The 22,523-nt window shown below is 38.8% G+C and overlaps 1 protein-coding gene across 1 annotated transcript in view; it reads left to right on the plus strand.

The window, feature by feature from the left end:
* The window catches only part of TMC1 (transmembrane channel like 1), a 136,544-nt gene that overhangs the window by 100,906 nt on the left and 13,115 nt on the right, over nucleotides 1-22,523 (plus strand). The window contains exons 14-15 of the mRNA XM_065907857.1: nucleotides 9,022-9,150; nucleotides 18,688-18,755. Of these exons, the coding sequence (XP_065763929.1) occupies nucleotides 9,022-9,150; nucleotides 18,688-18,755 (197 nt within the window). The remainder of the gene's footprint in view (nucleotides 1-9,021; nucleotides 9,151-18,687; nucleotides 18,756-22,523) is intronic.

Raw genomic sequence — 22,523 nt, forward strand, 5'->3', positions numbered from 1 at the left:
TTCCTATGGCTTTCTGTTCAATAAAGGGAAAACAAACCAAACAAAAACAAAAACGTACTTCAGGTCTCTTCAGTCAGTTCAGTTCAGTTGCTCACTCATGTCTGACTCTTTGCGACCCCATGAATCACAGCACACCAGGCCTCCCTGTCCATCACAAACTCCCGGAGTTTACTCAAACTCATGTCCATTGAGTCGGTGATGCCATCCAGCCATCTCATCCTCTGTTGTCCCCTTCTCCTCCTGCCCCCAATCCCTCCCAGCATCAGGGTCTTTTCCAGTGAGTCAACTCTTCACATGAGGTGGCCAAAGTACTGGAGTTTCAGCTTCAGCATCAGTCCTTCCAATGAACACCCAGGACTGATCTCCTTTAGGATGGACTGGTTGAATCTCCTTCCAGTCCAAGGGACTCTCAAGAGTCTTCTCCAACACCACAGTTCAAAAGCATCAATTCTTCAGCGCTCAGCTTTCTTCACAGTCCAACTCATGTTACATGACCACCGGAAAAACCATAGCCTTGACTAGACAGACCTTTGTTGGCAAAGTAATGTCTCTGCTTTTTAATATGCTATCTAGGTTGGTCATAACTTTCCTTCCAAGGAATAAGCGTCGTTTAATTTCATGGCTGCAATCACCATCTGCTGTGATTTTGGAACCCAAAACAATAAAATCTAACAATGTTTCCAGTGTTTCCCCATCTATGTCCCATCAGATCTCTTATCTCTATACAAATCAAATTTATATTTTGAAATTCCTTTAATTTTATCTCATTAGAATTGATTCCTCATGTGCATTTCATTAACTGATTTTGAACTATGGTGAACAGACATTTAAAGACATGTCATAGTGCTTCTGTCTGTTAGACAACAACTCAGTTTCAGTAGTAATGTGATCTTTGGGAAATTATTTGAATACTTTTTTTGTTTTTAATTATTCATATTATTATTTCCATAAATTTTGTATGATAAATAGAAAATTGAAAATTAGCATTAGTCTTATAAAACTAATTTAAACAAATATAGATATCATTAGTTGTCTTTAGTTTCGGATACTCATCTTACTTAAGCGACTCATCTGTGATTTCAACTGTGGAAAAAAATACAGAAAATGTGTATAATGCTAGACAGACATCATTGAGAACTAAGTCCAAAGAGTATAAATAAGGACTCTATTTTTTAAGCTTTCAGGGACCAGATAGGCCTTCCTTTCCTGGTTGCATGTTATTGCATTCTCAATTTTCAGATATCCATGTTTTATACGTTTATAGGAACATACAATGTATGAAATAATAAATGAAAGGAAAACTGCCTGTACTTGCTAGAGAGATACTTGTGATACATGGTGTGGTAGACAGAATAAAAGCTACTCCAAAATGCCCATGTTCTAATTCCTGGAAATTGTGAATATGTTACCTTACATAGTAAAATGGAGTTTACCAATGTAAGTAGGTTAAACATCTGGGGATAGGAAAAGTATCCTGGATTATATAGGTAGCCTAACAAAATCATAACATGCTTATACAAGGGAGACAAGAGTGAGAAAAACTGGATATGACAGTGCGACAGAGGTTGGAGTGATGTACTTTAAAGGTGGAGGAAGGAGGCCATGAGCCTGTTTTTATTCTTTTTTTTATCACTTCTAGGCTGTTCCCTAAATCTTCAGCAAAAGTTGAGAGAAATGAAAAAAACAAAACAAAACATGTAGTTTTCACAAACTCAAAAAGTTTGAGACATTTTCTTAATGGACATCCCAGAATGTAGACTGGCATGAGGGCTAAGAAACTTATTCTTTACCAAGAAAACACCTGATTAAACAGGATTAATAGAACTAACTGTAAAGAATAAGGTGGAAGCTGCTCACTTCTGAAGAGGAGGCAGCAATTAATTAGACATGAATGTCAATGCAATCTAGAAAACATGTTTCTGATAATGCAGAAGCTTCTGTGATAGTCTTCTGCATCCTGAATTAAAATAAAGAAAAAAATATTTATTTAATTATTCTTCTCGGAGCCCCTGTACCATGCTGCTTGTCTCGTTCCTTTTCATTTTTAAAATCCTGTCCCTAGTGGTTTTCTTTGCTTCATCATCTTTTCTTACTGCTGTTGTAGTTGGGGTTCCCTTTTCTCTTTCACCTTCCTTTCTTTAAGGGAACAGGCAGCACTAGTGTGAAAGCTTGTGGGAGCTGGAGGCGGGAAGGGCTGTGATTCTAAACAGAATGTTGATGAGGCAGCTGGGATCCATGGGGGCAAAGAGAACACAGGGGATGTAAAAACCCTGAGTGCTGGGAAGGCCTGGCCTTTAAGAGATCAATATGTATATCCATGCACCTGGAAACATGAATTTCCACCACTTTTAAAACAAAGTCATTCCAGAAGAAATCGTATCAGCAGCTTCTCTGCATGGAATGTTAGAGATGCACCCCCAAAGAATTGTTCATTGTTCTATGAGAACATTCCAGATGTTTCCTCTTTTTCTCTGTGGATGTCCTCTCCTCTGTTTTCCCTCAACGATACTGTGGAATTCGGGCTCTCTCTGATTATAAGAATTTGGTGACTCCTTTACGTCTCCAGGAAATTTCAAGGTGTAGTCACTTAGTCTCATCTCCAACGGCATTTGATAGGTAAGCAGCGGAACAGTTCTTGGGAGATCACTATTTGAAGCTGTATACTGAGGTCAGCATTTTGGGTATAGAGAGAAAGCCGACTCCAACTGAAGATAATGATAACAATGGCTCACATTTATCAGATTCTTCCTGTGTGCCAGGCATTGCCTCTTTGAGTTTTTATTAATAAATTGCCCTCCAAGTTGTATCATTATCCCCGTTTTATAGATGAGGAGACCATAACTTAGAAAAGAGACCTTAAAGGAAGACCTTAAAGGAGACCTTAAAGGAAGCCAGTGATTGAACCCAAATTTAACCTACAGAGTCTGATTAGAGTTTGTGTCCTTCTGTATAGTGCCGAATCATCCTCCAGAAGCATAACTAGCATCAATGCATGCTCCTCAGGATCCTGCCATGGAAAATCTATAGTCTATGTGATACGCCTTCTCTATTATTTCCCTGGTGGCTCAGACAGTAAAGAATCTGACTTCCGTGTGGGAGATCTGGGTTTGATCCCTGGGTTGGGAAGATCCCCTGTAGAAGGGACTGGCTACCCACTGTAGTATTCTTGCCTGGAGAATTCTATGGACAAAAGAGCCTGAATGGGCTACAGTCCATGGGGTTGCAAAGAGTCAGACACAACTGAGAGACACTAACACTAAGTCTACTTGCTAATGATAGTCTTAGATTTATTGATCAAAGCTACCCAAGCATTTTATTGCTACATGTCAGAAGTCTGAAGTGTGATATGTGGAGTGCAGCGCTCTGCAGAAGGCCTGTGGGGAAGTCATGCTCCATCCTGACTAGCAAGCTAGGAACTGGGACTGAATGATGTTCCTTTGGTGGGCTGGACCACCATTTGGGAATTTCCTTTCTTGTAAAGCAGTGTATTCCCTCTATGGTGTGTTAATAAACATTTTCACATGATGTTTGAATCCTCTTCTGCTATTTTATGTAAAAGTTAGGATACTGCTTAGGGGAAGAATCAGACTTCAACCGTTGGGATGAGGGTGCTTAGGAGTTTGTGGAGAACTTCAAAATCACTCTGAAACTGTCTCTTACTGAGGAAGTCTTTTCAAGATCGTGCTGGAAACCTAAAAATATCCCTTATAGCCTGCCACTAATGGATGCTAATTATTAGAATCTGAACTCAAGTTTCCTGGGGAATGAAAAGAAGAAAAAGAGTAGGGAAGAGAAAAGTTATATTCAGTAATAACTGCAAGAATTGATTGTCACTCAATCACTCACTCCATGTTCATTAAGTGCATATTAGTATTGGGCATTGTGCTAGATACTGGAGGTACAGTGGGGAACAAAAGTGTATCTCTTCTTTGTCCTTGTGAGAATTATAATCTCTTAGGAAGAACAAAACCATTAATTAAATAAATATATAACGTCTATGGACGGGTCATGGTGGAGAGTTCTGAATAAATGTGGTCCACTGGAGAAGGAAATGGCAAACCACTTCAGTGTTCTTGCCTTGCGAACCCCATGAACAGAATGAAAAGGCAAAAAGATAGGACACTGAAAGATGAACTCCCCAGGTTGGTAGATGCTCAATATGCTACTGGAGATTAGTGGAGAAATAACTCCAGAAAGAATGAAGAGAAGGAGCCAAAGCAAAAACAACACCCTGTTGTGGATGTGACTGGTGATGGAAGCAAGGTCCGATGCTGTAAAGAGCAATACTGCATAGGAACCTGGAATGTTAGGTCCATGAATCAAGGCAAATTGGAAGTGGTCAAATAGAAGATGGACAGAATGAATGTCGACATTTTAGGAATCAGCGAACTAAAATGGACTGGAATGGGTGAATTTAACTCAGATGACCATTATATCTACTACTGTGGGCAAGAATCCCATAGAAGAAATGGAGTAGCCAGCATAGTTAACAAAAGAGTCTGAAATGCAGTATTTGAATGAAATCTCAAAAATGACAGAATGATCTCTGTTCATTTCCAAGGCAAATCATTTAATATCACAGTAATCCAAGTCTATGCCCCAGCCAGTAATACTGAAGAAGCTGAAGTTGAACAGTTCTGTGAAGACCTACAAGACTTTCTAGAACTAACACCCCAAATAAATGTCCTTTTCATTACAGAGGACTGGAATGCAAAAGTAAGAAGTCAAGAAACACTTGGAATAACAGGCAAATTTGGCCTTGGAGTATGGAATGAGGCAGGGCAAAGGCTAATAGAGTTTTACCAAGAGAACTCACTGGTCATAGCAAACACCCTCTTCCAACAAAACAAGAGAAGACTCTACACATGAACATCACCAAATGGTCAACACCAAAATCAGACTGATTATATTCTTTGCAGCTAAAGATGGAAAAGCTCCATACATTCAGCAAAAACAAGATTGGGAGCTGACTGTGGCTCAGATAATGAACTCCTTATTGCTAAATTCAGATGTAAACTGAAGAAAGTCAGGAAAACCACTAGACCATTCAGGTATGACCTAAATCAAATCCCTTACAATTATATAGTGGAAGTGAGAAATAGATTTAAGGGACTAGCTCTGATAGAATGCCTGATGAACTATGGACGAAGGTTCGTGACATTGTACAGGAGACAGGGATCAAGACCATCCCCAAGAAAAAGAAATGCAAAAAAGCAAAATGTTTGTCTGAGGAGGCCTTACAAATAGATGAGAAAAGAAGAGAAGCAAAAAAAAAAAAGGAGAAAAGGAAAGATATTCCCATTTGAATGCAGAGTTCCAAAGAATAGCAAGGAGAGATAAGGAAGCCTTCCTCAGTGATCAGTGCAAAGAAATAGAGGAAAGCAATAGAATGGGAAAGACTAGAGATCTCGTCAAGAAAATTAAAGATACCAAGGGAACATTTCATGCAAAGATGGGCTCAATAAAGTACAGAAATGGTATGGACCTAACAGAAGCAGAAGATATGAAGAAGAGGTGGCAAGAATGCACAGAAGAACTATGCAAAAAAGATCTTCATGACCCAGATAATCACAATGGTGTGATCACTCATCTAGAGCCAGACATCCTGGAATGTGAAGTCAAGTGGGCCTTAGGAAGCATCACTACAAGCAAAGCTAGTGGAGGCAATGGAATTCCAGTTGAGTTATTTCAAATCTTAAAAGATGATGCTGTTAAAGTGCTGCACTCAATATGCCAGCAAATCTGGAAAACACAGCAGTGGTCACAGGACTGGAAAAGGTCAGTTTTCATTCCAATCCCAAAGAAAGACAATGCCAAAGAATGCTCAAACTACCGCACAATTGCACTCATCTCTCATGCTAGTAAAATAATGCTCAAAATTCTCCAAGGCAGGCTTCAGCAATACATGAACCGTGAACTTCCAGATGTTCAAGCTGGTTTTAGAAAAGGCAGAGGAACCAGAGATCAAATTGCCAACATCCGCTGGATCATCGAAAATGCAAGAGAGTTCCAGGGAAACATCTATTTCTGCTTTATTGATTATGTCAAAGCCTTTGACTGTGTGGCTCATAATAAACTGTGGAAAACTCTGAAAGAGATGGGAGTACCAGACCACTGACCTGCCTGTTAAGAAATCTGTATGCAGGTCAGGAAGCAACAGTTAGAACCGGACATGGAACAACAGACTGGTTCCAAATAGGAAAAGGAGTGCATCAAGGCTGTATATTATTACCCTGCTCATTTAACTTATATGCAGAGTACATCATAAGAAATGCTGGGCTGGATGAAGCACAGGCTGGAATCAAGATTGCTGGGAGAAATATCAATAACCTGAGATACACAGATGATATCATCCTTATGGCAGAAAGCAAAGAAGAACTAAAGAGCTTCTTGATGAAAGTGAAAGAGTAGAGTGAAAAAGTTGGCTTAAAGCTCAACATTCAGAAAACTAAGATCATGGCATCTGGTCCCATCACTTCATGGCAAACAGACAGGGAAACAGTGAGAGACTTATCTTTGCGGTCTCCAAAATCACTGCAGATGGTGATTGCAACCATGAAATTAAAAGATGCTTGTTCCTTGAAAGAAAACTTATGACCAACCTAGATAGCATATCAAAAAGCAGAGACATTACTTTGCCAACAAAGGTCCATCTAGTCAAGGCTATAGTTTTTCCAGTAGTCCTGTATGAATGTGAGAGTTGGACTATAAAGAAAGCTGAGTGCTGAAGAATTGATGCTTTTGAATTGTGGTGTTGGAGAAGATTCTTGAGAGGTCCTTGGCTGCAAGGAGATCCAGCCTGTAAATCCTTAAGGAAATCAGTCCGGAATATTCATTGGAAGGTCTGATGTTGAAGCTGAAACACCAACACTTTGGCCACCTGATGCGAAGAAATGACTCATTTGAATAGACCCTGATTCTGGAAAAGATAGAAGGCAGAACGAAGAAGCGGACAACAGAGGATGAGATGATTGGATGTCATCACCGACTCAATGGGCATGAGTTTAAGTAAAGTCTGGGAGTTGGTGATGGACAGGGAGGTTGGCGTGCTGCAGTCCATTGAGTCGCAAAGAGTCAGACATGACTGAGCGACTGAACTGAACTGATAACATTTACAAATAATAGCATCAACAGATAGTACAAGAATGCAGTGCATGCCATCTGAGAAGATTGCATGTACTTTAAAGTAGCCATTTCAGTGGTTTTTAGGATATGTTTACATTGTTAATCACAATAGCATTTATTTTTTAAGAGCTCACAGTATTTCATTGTGTTGACATCCCTTTTTATTTTATTTCCTTTTGAGTGTATTTAAATTATTTCCAATTTTGATCTGGGAGAAACAATGCTTTCACAATTATATGTATAGATTGGACACTTGTCATAAGATACATTTCTAAAAGTGGATTTTCTTGATCAGATACCACACACTTTACAACAGGATGGATCTTAAAAGTCCTGCCCCCTCGCCCCACCGCAAATGATGCACCAGTCTTATTTTCCCATCAGTTTATGACAATGCCTGTTATCACCATAATCTCATCAATATGGAAGAGCATGGGTTTTAAAATATTTATCACTGTGTAAAGTAACAACTGTATTTTTATAAGGAATTAAGTCCTTTTTTTTTCCATTTATTTTTATTAGTTGGAGGTTAATTTACAATATTGTAGTGGGTTTTGTCATACATTGACATGAATCAGCCATGGATTTACATGTATTCCCCATCCTGATCCCCCCTCCCACCTCCCTCTCCACCCGATTCCTCTGGGTTTTCCCAGTGCACCAGGCCCGAGCACTTGTCTCATGCATCCCACCTGGGCTGGTGATCTGTTTCACTTTAGATAATATGCATGTTTTGATGCTGTTCCCTTGAAACATCCCACCCTCGCCTTCTCCCACAGAGTCCAAAAGTCTGTTCTGTACATCTGTGTCTCTTTTTCTGTTTTGCATATAGGGTTATCGTTACCATCTTTCTAAATTCCATATATATGTGTTAGTATGCTGTAATGTTCTTTATCTTTCTGGCTTACTTCACTCTGTATAATGGGCTCCAGTTTCATCCATCTCATTAGAACTGATTCAAATGAATTTTTTTTAACGGCTGAGTAATATTCCATGGTGTATATGTACCACAGCTTCCTTATCCATTTGTCTGCTGATGGGCATCTAGGTTGCTTCCATGTCCTGGCTATTATAAACAGTGCTACGATGAACATTGGGGTGCACGTGTCTCTTTCAGATCTGGTTTCCTCGGTGTGTATGCCCAGAAGTGGGATTGCTGGGTCATATGGCAGTTCTATTTCCAATTTTTAAAGAAATCTCCACACTGTTCTCCATAGCAGCTGCACTAGTTTGCATTCCCACCAACAGTGTAAGAGGGTTTCCTTTTCTCCACACCCTCTCCAGCATTTATTGCTTGTAGACTTTTGGATAGCAGCCATCCTGACTGGCGTGTAATGGTACCTCATTGTGGTTTTGATTTGCATTTCTCTGATAATTTTTGTAAGGAATTAAATACTTTTGAATGTTTTAATTGTATATTTTCTTATTTTTTATGTGTACGATTTGCCATTCTTTTCCTTATTGAATTGCCCATCTATTGCACTGATTTGTAAAAGTTTTTAATGTGTTAGAAAAACTAGTCCTCTATCATATATGCTACAAGTACTTTTTACAAGTTTGTCTTTTAATTTTATAAATAGCACTGCTTGTCAGACTAAACTGCTAAACTTCCGTGTTGTCAGTATTTTCCTGTTTTGTGTTCTTGTATCATGCTTATAAATGTTTCTCAATAGAAAGACATTTGATCCAGTGGTTTGGGCGCAGGAAATAATTATTTTTAAACTAATAAAATAAGGGTGAAACATTTTTCACTGGCTCAATATGGCTAACTAGTTTCTTTACCATTAGTTGCAGTTTCAAGTTAATACTGTTTAGAAAGCATGACAAATTCGATGTCAACTTTAGGAATACATGAAGGGAGAAATGCTTGTTTTAATATGCATACTGTTTCAACAGGAATTTGTGCGACTGACTGTTTCTGATGTTCTGACCACCTATGTCACAATTCTCATTGGGGACTTTCTCCGAGCATGTTTTGTGAGGTTTTGCAACTACTGCTGGTGCTGGGATTTGGAATATGGATATGTAAGTGTGATCTTCATCTTTCTCTTATCAGATCATTCCTTTGTGACTCATCATTTACACATACAGCGAAGAAGAAAAATTAGGAGGTAGGATGGTCTTTCAGATGTCAATAAGCAAAGACCAATGAGGACGGTTTTAATTCAGAAGGAGATAAGACTTGAATATCATAGCTTGCAGTAGTCTAACAAAATTAGATTCTAGTAAAATTATAGGTGGCTAAAGCAGTGACTTCAACCTATCTGTTAAATTGGTGAACTCAGTAAATCTTGGGCCCACAGTCTGTACCCTCCCCATGAAGTTTGCTGGCATTTCTAGAAGCAGGGCAAGATGAGTAGTATCAGCTGTACATTTTCTGTTAACTCCTTTGAATTCTACTAAGCAAACTCCTGGACACTTATCAAGTGCATCACTGTGCAGTACACTGGGGGCTGAAGGCATCAGTGAATATGCTGCTTGCCTCATAAAGCTCACAATCTAATAAGCGCTCAGCAGAGACTCAGCAGGGGGCTGTGAAAGGCCCAGGGTGCTGCTAGGGCTCTGGTAAGTGGTGGAGTAGAATTCTAGCAAGTTGATTTGCTTCCCCATAGCAACAGCACAGGTTTCTATGAGTCCCACTGGTGTTGATTCCATCATTAACCCCCGTCTTTGTTCAACACCAGATTCCCCCACAAAGTTTGAGAGTGGTAGCAGAACACACATCTCTGTGTCCTCCTTTTGCACATGAAACCTATTATCTTGGGAAACAGGGCCTGAGGAGTTGATAGTACTTATTTGCTCAAGTATTTCCAGTGGTTTCTAAATATTTAGAATGAATTTGAGTCTCTGTCCAGGGCCATCAATACCCTTTGTGATCTGATTTTTTCCCCTCTGAACTCATCTCCTACTGCTTTTGATCTTGCTTTGTAAAATCCATAAACATTGGGGTTCTTGTTATCCTCAAACACAGATGCTCCTTGCATCTGCCCTAGCTGTTCTTCCTTCTAGGGGTTCAGTTTCCTAGAATTTGCTGGCACTGATTCTTGTCATTAAGGACTCAGCTTATAAGTCACCTCCTTCAAACTTTTCTCTGACCTTCCAATCTAAGGTGGCCCATCAGGCACTCTCTGTTTCAGCATAGTTTTATTTTCTCTATACACTGTATAACTACTTGACATCTTCTGTTTTGAAAGTGCTTATTATCTGTCTCCCTCTGTTGGAATGAAAGCTTTCTCAAAACAGAGGCCTTGACCTCAAGCTTTGAGCTGTGCTTGTCACATAGCAGGAGTTATTTTGACTGGCTGACTCAGGGTTGAACTTCCACATTTGAGCACCATTAAGGCAACACTGTCTGCTGACAGAACTCTGCTTGCTTCCAGGGATGTGCCCTGGACTCAAGTTCTGCCCTTGTGTTCTTGAGCTAATGATGTTTCTCTTCTCCCCAGTGAAGGGATATTCTTCCCTGCTGGTCTTCTTGTCTCATGCCCTCTAGTTTCTGATCAAGTCCTATATTCAGAACTATTTTCAAGACTCCAGGCTAGATCCTCTACCTGACTTTGAGACCGTACCTTTTATGAGGTCATCTCTGTCTTTCTTCCAGAAAGTGCTTCTTTAGAGGAGCCAGAAGGTCATGTTGTTTGGTAGACGATGGTGAGGTAATGCTATAGATCCAGGATGCTCTTGTGTTGTTTCCCCCTTCTCCGCTGTGAAGTATTCAGCTGGCTTGGTTTCATTTCTATTTTCCTGGCCTGATTCAGCTCTTCTGAAGCAGGCATAAAAATTGCCATTTCTTTCTTAGACCATCACTAGGCTTATGCTTGCCTTTTATCCCTGACTTCTTTCTTCTTAAGTGCTAGAAAATGTTGCTTCAAATATGAAGTCAATATAACATGACCTGGATGCATAAAAGCTGTAATTAAATGACTAATTTATTATTTATGGAGAGCTGACGGTGCTCTTGGGTTAGTATCAAGTATAGGAAAACAGACAAATTCCTGTGAAGTCACAGCAAGTGAATTTTCTTCCATGTTACCTTTGGAAGGATCATCAGAGAGAAACTCAGCAGTGAAATAAGTTTTGAAACATTAAGGTTGGATGCTGGATCTTTGATATGGATTTTATTATCACTGACCCACCAGGTGGATAGTTTACAGAGCTGAGTGCCTGCTGGTCACAAACTATCATGAGCAAACCTCTGTGCCAGCTGATAAGAGGATATAGAGATGTAAAAGTTGTAAGCCTAAGAAGTTGCAAATGTGGGCCTGCAGGCTAGATTCAGCGGACAGATATTTTTATTCTGGTCTGCAGTATTGTTTCTTTCTTTCTTTTTTTTTTTTTTAAATGAGCTAATATTTTAAAGCTCGGGGCTTTACATTTAAAAAATATGGATTTCTTATTTTTTCTGACTTATTGAAAGGCCCATATTCCCATGCTGGAGAAACTGGCAAGAGCTGAGGATACTGCCCTCTTTTGGTGAAATATTCATTCACCAATTCTTCACACTGCTACAAGCCTCCCTTGTTAGCAAAGAGCAGAAAATGTAATTGCTGGCTCTTACAATGTAACTGCACATTGGAGACACCATGACTTCTGTTGGGGTTGTGAGGGAGAGATCAATAGAAATGCAAAGACAGGGTGAAGTAAGAAACATTTGAGCCAAATCTTGAAGAAGAATCAAAATTTCAAAAGACTGAGATGGAGGAAAGCATTCTCAGTGGACGAACTGATGGAAGGCAGGGCCCAGCAGCTAGCAAGTATGGACAGAGCAGATGGAGATGCAGAATCTAAAATGGTGCTGATTTAGAGAAGAACAGAATGGTGAGAATGCTTCTCTGATCCTCTGGACTTACTGATTGGCAATATGTCCAGGAAGTACCTGTCCTGAAGCAAAGGAGAATCTGAGATGGGCAGAGGAGATGCTTTTAAGAATCCTTTCAGGAATGAAAGAGAAAAGATGTCCATTTCTGCTACTAAAGAAATTTTTTTTCTGAACTCTAAAATTAATACCAGTTCATTGTTAAAAAGTCTGTAAAAGGTAATAGAAACTTAATATGAAAATAAAAATCACAGGTTATCCTACCATTCAGGACATTACTTCATTGACTTGTAAAGTATTAATATTTATTTAGGTATGGATAAACATGTACTGTAGATTTATATGTTTTACTATAGATTTTTGTAAATACATATAAGCATGTATCTTATTGACTAGCTACTTGCATTTTTCACCTAATGGTGATCTTTCTCTATGTTATTAACTGGTGTTTTATAATTTTTAAATGACTGTGTGTGATTCTATATATGAATTTACTATAATTAGCTATTTTTTATTTGTTGTCAGTTAATTGTACCCAATGGTTTGTTATTATAAAAAACATTGTGATCACATTTATTTATATCCATGTAGATAAATATCTCCATAGATAAATCATAGTAGTATGCACAAATTATTTTCTTATGAGAAATTTCTCTAAATTGAATTGCCCAGTCATAGAGAAGACATTTTTGAAAAAGTACATTCACTTTTTCTACAACAACTAACCTCTATAAAATGCAAACTCTTCAGACTCCAGCAATAGACTCAGAGATCCATAAAATGTTAATGTTAGGTGAAATTTTGACAAAATAAGTCATAATGTTTTTATTTTGCCCATAAAAAAAACAAGAGTCTATGAATTGAAGTGAGTTGCTTAAGTTTAGTCAGAGGATAAATAAGTTTAGTTGCTTTATTTAGTCAGAGGATAAATATGGACAATGAAGTGTTTTTTGTTGTTGTTGTTTTTTCTTTGGAAAAGTCATTATGTTTAGTATACTGAATTACATACTGATTAAATCTGAGTAAATTGGGTTTAAAGTGACCCTATATATTTTTCCAGTTGTAAATTCACAGCCAAAGTATCATAACAACAAACTTATGAGGATGAATTGAGGTAGGAAAATTACTGGCTAGGAGCAGACTATTAGACCATGTAATGTAAGTTAATCTTTCTGTAAGGCTTCTCTGAGCATAGCAGATGGTTCTCAATGTTTCTAAAGAGTTCACTGGCTCATGGAAGTGGAATGCTTTGCTCACAGAAAGAATTTTAACCACCCTGATTCAGCAAAATCACCCTGAGGCCTCTTGTAAACTGGATTTTCTATAATGGTTCAACACTACTCTCACTTTAATTTATGTTGGCACCATCCTTGCCATTTGTCAAAGAAGTAAGTAAAGAGCATCCAGGAGGACATGGATTGAATATATGGCATGAGGTAAGAGTATATTCAATCAAATTAAAACCTCAGTGTCTTGTTTAAAGTTACATTTTTAAGGTTGTCCTCGTTAAATTCCACTTTATGTAAGTGGAAAATATGGGAGATTTCCGTGAGGTCTGATGAAGGGAGTACTAGATGACCTATAAATAAGAGGCATATGATTCACAGACCATCAGAGGATATTCCCAGTTATATTACACTGTGTTATATTTTTATGTAGTGCTTACTATGTGTTAGAACATCTACAAAATACGTATATTATTCAGTGTAATCATGCCAGCAACACTATGAAGTAGATATTTTCCTCCTTTACAGTAAGCTGAGAATTAGAGATGCTTAATAATTTGCTCAAAGACAATTTAGCTGGTCAGTGGTGGAGCTAGGACTGAAACCCACATCTGATTGACTCCAAAGCCATGAACCAGCCTTCCATCATATTGAATTTTTGCTGCAGTGCTTACCCCTAGAAACATCAAGGACTCTGCCAAAGCATGACTAATTCACAAGCCAATCCATGGCATTTGTTACGTAAATGCTTAGACAGGTTTCTTGCTGTAGAATGGAATTGGCAGGAGGAGCTGGGATGTAGAATTAGGAGATAGGGAGATATTCCTTATCTGGGAATGAGATACTATTCAGGGATCCAGGGAAGAGGGTATGATAAAGAGTCAGTAAGAAACAGAGTTTCATGGGTCCCCAGTGAGGGGATGAGAACATGCGCAAGTGGACAAGAACAGGCTGGGTTGGATGGAATCTGTCTGCAGGTAGTGAGGGTTAGAGTACAAAGCCCTGAGGTGCTGAATTATCCTAGAAGGTGAGGCTTGGATTTGTCCAAGGTTAGTAGTTCTCAAATTTGAGCATCTATCAGAGTGCTCTGAAGGCACATGAAAATATAGAGTTTCTGATTCAGTAGATCTGGGAGGGGTCTGAGAATTTACTAAGAACTTCCCAGGTGATGCTGTGGATGGTCTGGGGACCACCATTGCATACCATTGCCCCAGAGCCCTAGGTCAGGCCAGCCTGCAGCTCTTAGCAAGGTGATTCCAGCTGTGGGGAGTGAGATTTGTGTGAAGAAAGGCAGGTCACTGCAATGACAGAATTGCCTCTGAGATCCTGAATTTCATTTCACAATATCCAGAGGTTGATGATTTGCCAGAAATAACTAAACTTGCAGACAGAGAATGGATTTTCTCAGCCAGTGAGCACCATATGTCCTCTTTCTGGGTAGCTAACTGACTCTAGCCCACTGCAAACAAAGGTCTAAAAATAAAGCAAGATAATTTCTAGTTCCTTGACTATTATGGACCTCAACCCAAATCCAAGTAGGTTCTCCTGTTGCTAGTTCCTAAAAATCTTATTACGGGTGAGCAGCCCTTAGAGACTTCTTTACGTTTATTCCTTTTGAATCATTTTGTTATCTCAGGTTTCAAGAAAACCTGTTTTTTTTTCCCCTCAAGCATCATTTAGTTTTAACCTTTTTATATTTTAGAGGCAAACTTTGCAAATTGGTTTACACTCATGAATCCATTGGCTTAAAAATGAAACTATAATGTTATCTCACATTTAAAAAAAAATTCACCTTTAAAAGAATGAGCCTTGAATTTCACACTCTGTGTGTATGTGTTTGCTTTCTTACATTTGTTCTCTTTTTAGAGTGCGGATTTCTGAATTTAATACATGGAATATAAATTCCATTTTTAAGGTGCTTAGAGAGAAGCAATTCTTTAATAACTGAGTCAATCAATAACAGATTTTAGATTAGAAAAGGATCTTAGAAATTATCTAGAAGTAAGCAAACTTCCTCTGTAAAAGACTGCATAGTAAGTATTTGCACTTCTGCAAGTATGTTATTGTGATGTAATAAGAAATATATTTTGGTTTTCATCCCAGTTCTTAGCCAGAGCTCCTAAAATCTTTGTAGTTTCCTAAGCATTGAAGGTGCTAAGAACATCTTGTATTCTTATATTTGGTCTTTAGCCCTGACTCTTGATGCAGAGTTCCTAAATTCCTTTGGATATCTTGGATGATAGGAGCGTTATTTGTTCCAATGAGGCAGCTCCTGGTGGGATTCTGGATAGGAGGCTGGTGAGCAAAAGACCTGGCCATAATTAGAACCTTGGAAATTTAAACCTTATTCCTCCATCCACCAGAGAAAGGAGAGAGGCTGGAAACTGAGTTAATGATTGGTTTTGTCCGTGTGATGAAGTTTCCATAAAAATCTCTGAACCTTGGGGTTTGGAGAACTTCCAGGTTGCTGAATGTACTGAGAGGCTGGGAAGAGGGTGCACTTGGAGAAGGCAAAGAAACCTTGTAGTCTTTCCCCTGCACTTTGTCCATGCATCTTTTTTTTTTTAAACTTGCTATTCCTGAGTTGTATCCTTTTATAATAAACCAGTAATCTAGTAAACAGTTTTCCTGAGACCTGTGAGCTGTTCTAGCAAATGATCAAACCTGAGGAGGGAGACATGGGAATCTCGTCAGCATAGAAGACAACCTGAGCTTCAATGAATGAGTCTTGTGGGAACGAGACCTTAACTTGTGGGGTCTGTTAGTGTCTGAATTGAGTTAAATTGTAGGACATTCAGTTGATGTCTACAGAGAGAAATGCTTGGTTTGCGGGGGTGGGGGTGGGGGGAGTATTGTGAATAAGTGTAGTCATAGAGGAAAATGAGTGATTTTCCTTGCATCAAGCGTTATGGTCTCTGTTGTGCCTATTAAACTCCTGTTTTCATCCCAAACAGCAATAGACAATACATAATGCAGCTATGTTCTAAAAAAAACTTTATCCACAAAAACTGGTGGTGGCCAGATTTGGCTCCTAAGCCGTAATGCGCCAACCCCTGATCTAGTTCATTCCATCAATCTGTCTGTGAGGAAACTGAGACCTGAATTAATCAGCTCAGCTCACCCAGCTAGGAAACGGCAGGCAAAGTCTCCTACTAGGATCCGAATCCCAGGCGAGTGTCTGTACCACAAACCCGCTGGCACAGTAGGGGCCCTCTACCTTTTCTCTGAATTGAGTTAATCAATTTATGCATCAAGGATGTCATTCCTTCAGCTGCCCTGCTGCACACACAGTATGAAGCCAGGGGTTCCCAGTGTCTTTGTGGTTTTCTAGTCACTTGGTTATAAAAATATCTCATCTCAAATGGCCTTTAAGAGGTTTATGTGCTTATGAAAATAAAAGAAATGTACTTCTGAACGTTTGAATTTTTTTCATTTTCCTCGGTTTAGTGGGCTAAATCTGACACTCTTCTAAAGAGGCCAAGGTTGAAGGTTTGATTCGTCAATGGACACAGAGAGGAGCCGTTTCAAGGCCACAGATGGCGCAGGCCACCGACTGAGCATTTATCCCATGTGTTGTGTGATCTCACAGGGTTCCAGGAGAAAAGGGAAGTTGATGCAGGGCAAAGGGCTCCTGAAAAAGAGAAAGACTCAGAGCTAACATTTCTCCGGATTAGAAGCAATTCATCTTCATTTTTCCATGAAAACCACATTTTCCTCGTTGATTTTAGAACAAAAACTATCAACTGAACCTCTTTGCATCTTTCATTAAGCTTCTCCATCTGCAAACTAAGTGAAACACTCTGTATATTCTTTAATAATATCTTTAGTGAACTTACCTTGAAATCCTCTGTCATCTTTGTCCTGCCAAACATATAGGGTTATTTATTATTTCATTATGCATCGTATTGTTATTATATCTTGCTATTTAACCATTCTTGTTATGTCAGATTTGCCGTTTACTCCCTGACTCTGTCACGAGGCACCTCGTCCGTATCTTTCAGTTAACTAGGAGAGTACTGCTGCCTTTGGGGAAGTGACAAAGTTGATGCCCGAATTCAAGAATTCTTGAGGCAGAGTGTTCAAAATTTGTGAAAGATTTGTTGGGGTTCCAAATCAGAGACCTGTTCTGTCTTCTTACAAACATATTTTTGGACTCTTGGGTTTAAGACGAAGGAGACACTCTCAGGTTATCTCTGTGTGTATGTGTGTGTGTATGCGTGCACGCGTGTGTGTGTGTATATATATGTGCTGAGGAGGGAGTTATTATGAGGATACACATGGTATGAAGCCACATCTGCAGATGTCAGGATCTGGGGCCGTAATCGGGTCCTGCCACGCTATTACTCTGTCTTCATGCTCCTCTCACTTTATATTTTTTACTGTTCTCTTCTTCTCTTGTTACCAATTAGTCAATTTCCTGATTGATTATTCCCTATATCAAACGGAGCCAGCTTTATTGTGGCTAACTAGCATTACTCCATGGGTAGAGTTTTCCTTCTAAGATGCCTAATGTGTCACAAGGAAACCTTTGGGCTGAGATGCCCAGCTCACTTCCAGTTGGTGGTGTCTGCATACAAAGAACAACCAGGTGCTGTTGCCCTAAACATGATGGTATTATCTAGGATATGAACACTAGAAATTGAGTTGAATGACTTCTTTAACTTTGTTGTATCTCTAGCTCTACTTTTTTTATTGTAAAAGAAATTCACATTTTTTGTTGAAAAGTATTTTAAGTATGCAAAATTTAAGAAAATAAGGTATAATCCATCACCTACATATAGCAACTATTAATATAGTGATCACTTTTAAGTTTTTTCTTTATGCATAGTTCTGTATTGAGTTGAAAAAATAATGTTTACATATTTTTTGTTTAACCTTACAGCACAGTTTTCTCTTCGGTATATAAATATCCTTCCAACAGTGATTGTAATTGGCTGCAATATATACCATACTATAGTTATACTGTATTTAACTTATCCAATGTTGCACATTTAGATGGTTTCATCTCTGCTTCTTAAAATTTGTCAGCATTTAGGATTAATTTATTAAAACAAATTTCTGGAAGTAAATTTACAGGGTCAAAGAGAATCAGATATTGTCAAATTGTTTTCTATAAACATATGCCAAGTTTTACCTTTGCCAGCAATGTATGAGAGCCTGTCTTACTACACTTCCACAGCATCAAATGATAGCATTTAAAAATGAGTCTTGGCAACTCTAAACATACCTTTATGTCCATGCTACAATATCATTCAGGGTTCACTCAAGAAAAGAGAAACCAATTAGTCATTTTAATAAAGAGAATTTAATACAGGGAAAAAAAAAATGAGTCTTGGGGTGTTGAAAAGGATGCCTTATTTTATTTATTGCTAGTTATTTATTATATTGATTATTCTGCTGCTGTTGCTTCTATAAAGTAGTTGAGAGTCTAATCATACTTATATAAAAATATGAAAAACTTACCTTTCAATTTTTGCCATTTGAGGTGCTAATCCGTTTGTGAATATCTGTCTCCTCTAGCCTTCATACACTGAGTTTGACATCAGCGGCAATGTCCTTGCTCTGATCTTCAATCAAGGAATGATCTGGTAAGCCAACTGTGGACAATTCATCACTTGAAACAAGCCTGCAAGATCATTATTGCACAAAGCACTGTAGCCTGGTGTCAGAGAAGTCCACAATCTGTGCCTAACTCAGCATGTGTTTTTCAGAGTGAATAGCTATGTAAAGTTTACTTTTCTGCCCAGATTTGAAGTCTTATTTCTATAAGGCATCTGCCTGTGTTGCAGAGCACATTTTTTCATCAAATACTGGGAGTCTAGGTTCTGGCTTCTCGATTATTTGAATGCTTTTTATAGTTTTATGTCTTGTGACACTGAGATCTCACAGTGAAACATTAATGACCCCATGACTGCATGTTAAGAATGAAAGAAATTAATATAAGACCTTTCTGAGAAACTTATTTGTGGTCACTATTGAATATATTTTAAATGCAATTTATAGCTACTTTAAAAAATATTACCTTACCAAATTCAATACTTGATAGAGATGAAACACATGTTTTAGGAAGGTTTAGTTAGAAATATAGGTTTTTTTGGTAACTTGTTTCATGGGTCCATTTGCACATCAAAATTATTTCTTCTGATGTACAAAGGATTGTCATATCTTTTATTAAATGAAAGCATTTTCACTGTAAATCCTGACAGGTTAAGATGAGCTGATACAGTAGAAAACATTTTTGACTATAAAAATTGCATCATAGCAGGAAATTCATCTGGGGACCATGTGTCTTGAAAATCTGTCACTCTTAACTAACACATATCAACCAACAAGCAGTCATAACTGAGCTTCCTTATCCCATTGACACAGGACGAATAATTGTGCCAGTGATCACACCGTTGTCCTAAGTACATATGCTAGTTACTGGGGTCAGTTTTGCATGAACTTCATATGTTACTTGGAGAAGGCAATGGCAACCACTCCAGTACTCTTGCCTGGAAAATCCCATGGACGGAGGAGCCTGGTAGGCTGCAGTCCATGGGGTCGCAAAGAGTCGGACACGACTGAGTGACTTCACTTTCACTTTTCACTTTCATGCACTGGAGAAGGAAATGGCAACCCACTCCAGTTTCTTGCCTGGAGAATCCCAGGGATGGGAGCCCAGTGGGCTGCTGTCTGTGGGGTCGCACAGAGTCGGACACGACTGACGTGACTTAGCAGCATATATTACTCAACTCATATAACCACAGCTAGTCTGAATTATTAAACAGTTGTGAAAGCAGACCTCTCTGTAAATGTCAAAATGATCTTGCTTAAATAAACTAGAGTCAAGGGTTCCATCATCCTGTGTTGGGGCCCATCAAATTCCTGGTCCTCACTAGGTCAAGCCCCGTGAAGAGAAGACTATAAAGAGATCCTCTTCTCCATTGTCAGGTATGTTTAAAAATGTGATTCCTGTTCTCTTGATTCAAGTTTTACACATTATTTATGGCTTATATGTCTAGAGAATCATTAAGGAATGAGAGGGATCCTTCTGCAGGCAGAGAGGAAAGTCAAGGTGGCTCCATGTGTGACTGTCTACAGAGACAGCAAACGGCTCACCTTCTGATCTGTTATGTCCTGCAGGGGATTCTGCTGTCATGGCAGAAAATGGCTAACACTGCTGTTGGGATAATGGGAAACCAGTGCCTCCTACCAGTTTTAAAATTCCTTGGTTCTTACGCAGAGTGTCATAAATCCCTCAGGCCTGGTGGGCACCCCTTGTACAGACATATGCTGCGTGTCTCTCTTCTGTGCTGTCATAGTGAAGACAGCAGATTGACCTAGAAATTTGTTGTCATTGTGAGCAAAGCTCTTATAATTGTGTCCTGATTGGTTTCACCTGTAATTTTGCCACTTTTTAGTCCACTATTACTCATATTGAAATTCTTAAATATCCACACGAAAAAAGTGCTCTTCAGTTCTCTGGCAAACCCATCATCAGAATCTTTGCAGTATCATTACACTATCACTTTCTCTATATTCATCCTTCAATTATTGGTCAAATCTTGCTTCTGGTTAGTTTGAAGAGGACTTTAGAAAGTTATTCTGTTTTTTGAGTGTATAAGACATTTACACACTTCCCAGAGTTCTAGAAGCAAAAAGCTATTATTCACTTTTGGGTCAACCCTTTGTACAAATGGTCTTTTCCTCCCTCCCAGAACATCGGTGAGGGGATAGGGATGTGGTGTGGGGAGTGTGCAGTCCAAGTTTAGTAGACTCCCTTGTACTCACACTATTTTATGAGGCATAAGGATCTGATACCCAAATTTGGCCATTTTCTACAGAAACGATTGAAAGACTGTGGAGATTTTATGTTCAATATTACTAGTTTGTGACTGGAGACGTTCAGTAACTGCTTTAGAAGTTTCTGAATAGTGAAGGTGATTTACACAGATATAAGCAATTGTCAAAAAATCATAGGTAAAATCCATTTTGTTATGAATTGGCTAATATGATCAGTATCAGCTCCTTGGAAGAAAAGCTATAAGCAACCTAGATAGCATATTAAAAAGCACAGACATTACTTTGCTGCCAAAGGTCCATCTAGTCCAAGCTGTGGTTTTTCCAGTAGTCATGTATGGATGTGAGAGTGGGACTATAAAGAAAGCTGAGCGCCGAAGAATTGATGCTTTTCAACTGTGGTGTTAGAGAATACTCTTGAGAGTCCCTTGGTCTGCAAGGAGATCAAACCAGTCAATTGTAAAGGAAATCAGTCCTGAATAGTCACTGGAAGGTCTGATGCTGAAGCTGAAACTCCAAATCTTTGGCCACCTGATGCAAAGAACTGACTCATTAGAAAAGACCCTGATGCTGGGCAAGATTGAATGCAGGAGAATGTGGTGACATAGGATGAGATGGTTGAATGGCATCATCGATTCGATGGACATGAGTTTGAGCCAGCTCCCGGAGTTGGTGATAGACAGGGAAGCCTGGGGTGCTGCAGTTCATGGGGTGGCAATGAGTCAGACAAAATTGAGTGACTGAACTGAACTGATCAGTAAAACTATATTGCACACATATTTTGAAAACAGACAGCACAGTTTTGTGATCATATTTTTAAATGATGGAAGCAGATCATGTCTCTATCAGAGCAGGATGTAGCAGTAGCAGAGAACACAGTGAGAAAAAAGATGGGTTTGGACATTGTTCCAACACTGTCTCCTCTATCTCCCTGCCAGTCTTGTCACAGTCTGCTATCTCATTTTCTCACTTGATCAAATGTGAGTAATTTACCTGACACGTACCATGTCACTAGAATAATAAGGAGAGCTAAATAAAAGAAGCTTTCATTTGCTTTGATCTTCTTGGAAGAAAAACATTTTATAAGGCTAAGGTATTACAGTGATCTTCAACTGACAGATGATGGGATCAGGTCTGGGTAAGGAACTTAGTGAGCTGAGCTGATTAGTGAGTAGCAGGCAAAGATGGAATGAGCTTTAAGATTCAGATATCACTATGCTGGCATCTCTCTTTCTAGGTTAATGTTCTTGAGTCATTTGCTCAAAATGCCTGTGTGATATTTATTTTGAAATTCTTTTTATTTTCCATTTATTTTTATTAGTTGGAGGCTAACTACTTTACAATATTGTAATGTTTTTTGCCATACATTGACATTAATCAGCCATGGATTTATGTGTGAAATTCTTAAATTTATTTACCTATATATGCACTTACATATATGAGTATACGTGTGTGCATACAGATAAATGACACATGCCTATGTATAGATACACATGTATGTGACATTAGGCAAGTTTGCATCCTGAATTATGTGCAAAACCGTGTCTTAAGATCGACTAAGTTGTGTACCAAAA

Source organism: Muntiacus reevesi, chromosome 17 (genome assembly GCF_963930625.1).
Source record: "Muntiacus reevesi chromosome 17, mMunRee1.1, whole genome shotgun sequence".
NCBI lineage: Eukaryota > Metazoa > Chordata > Mammalia > Artiodactyla > Cervidae > Muntiacus > Muntiacus reevesi.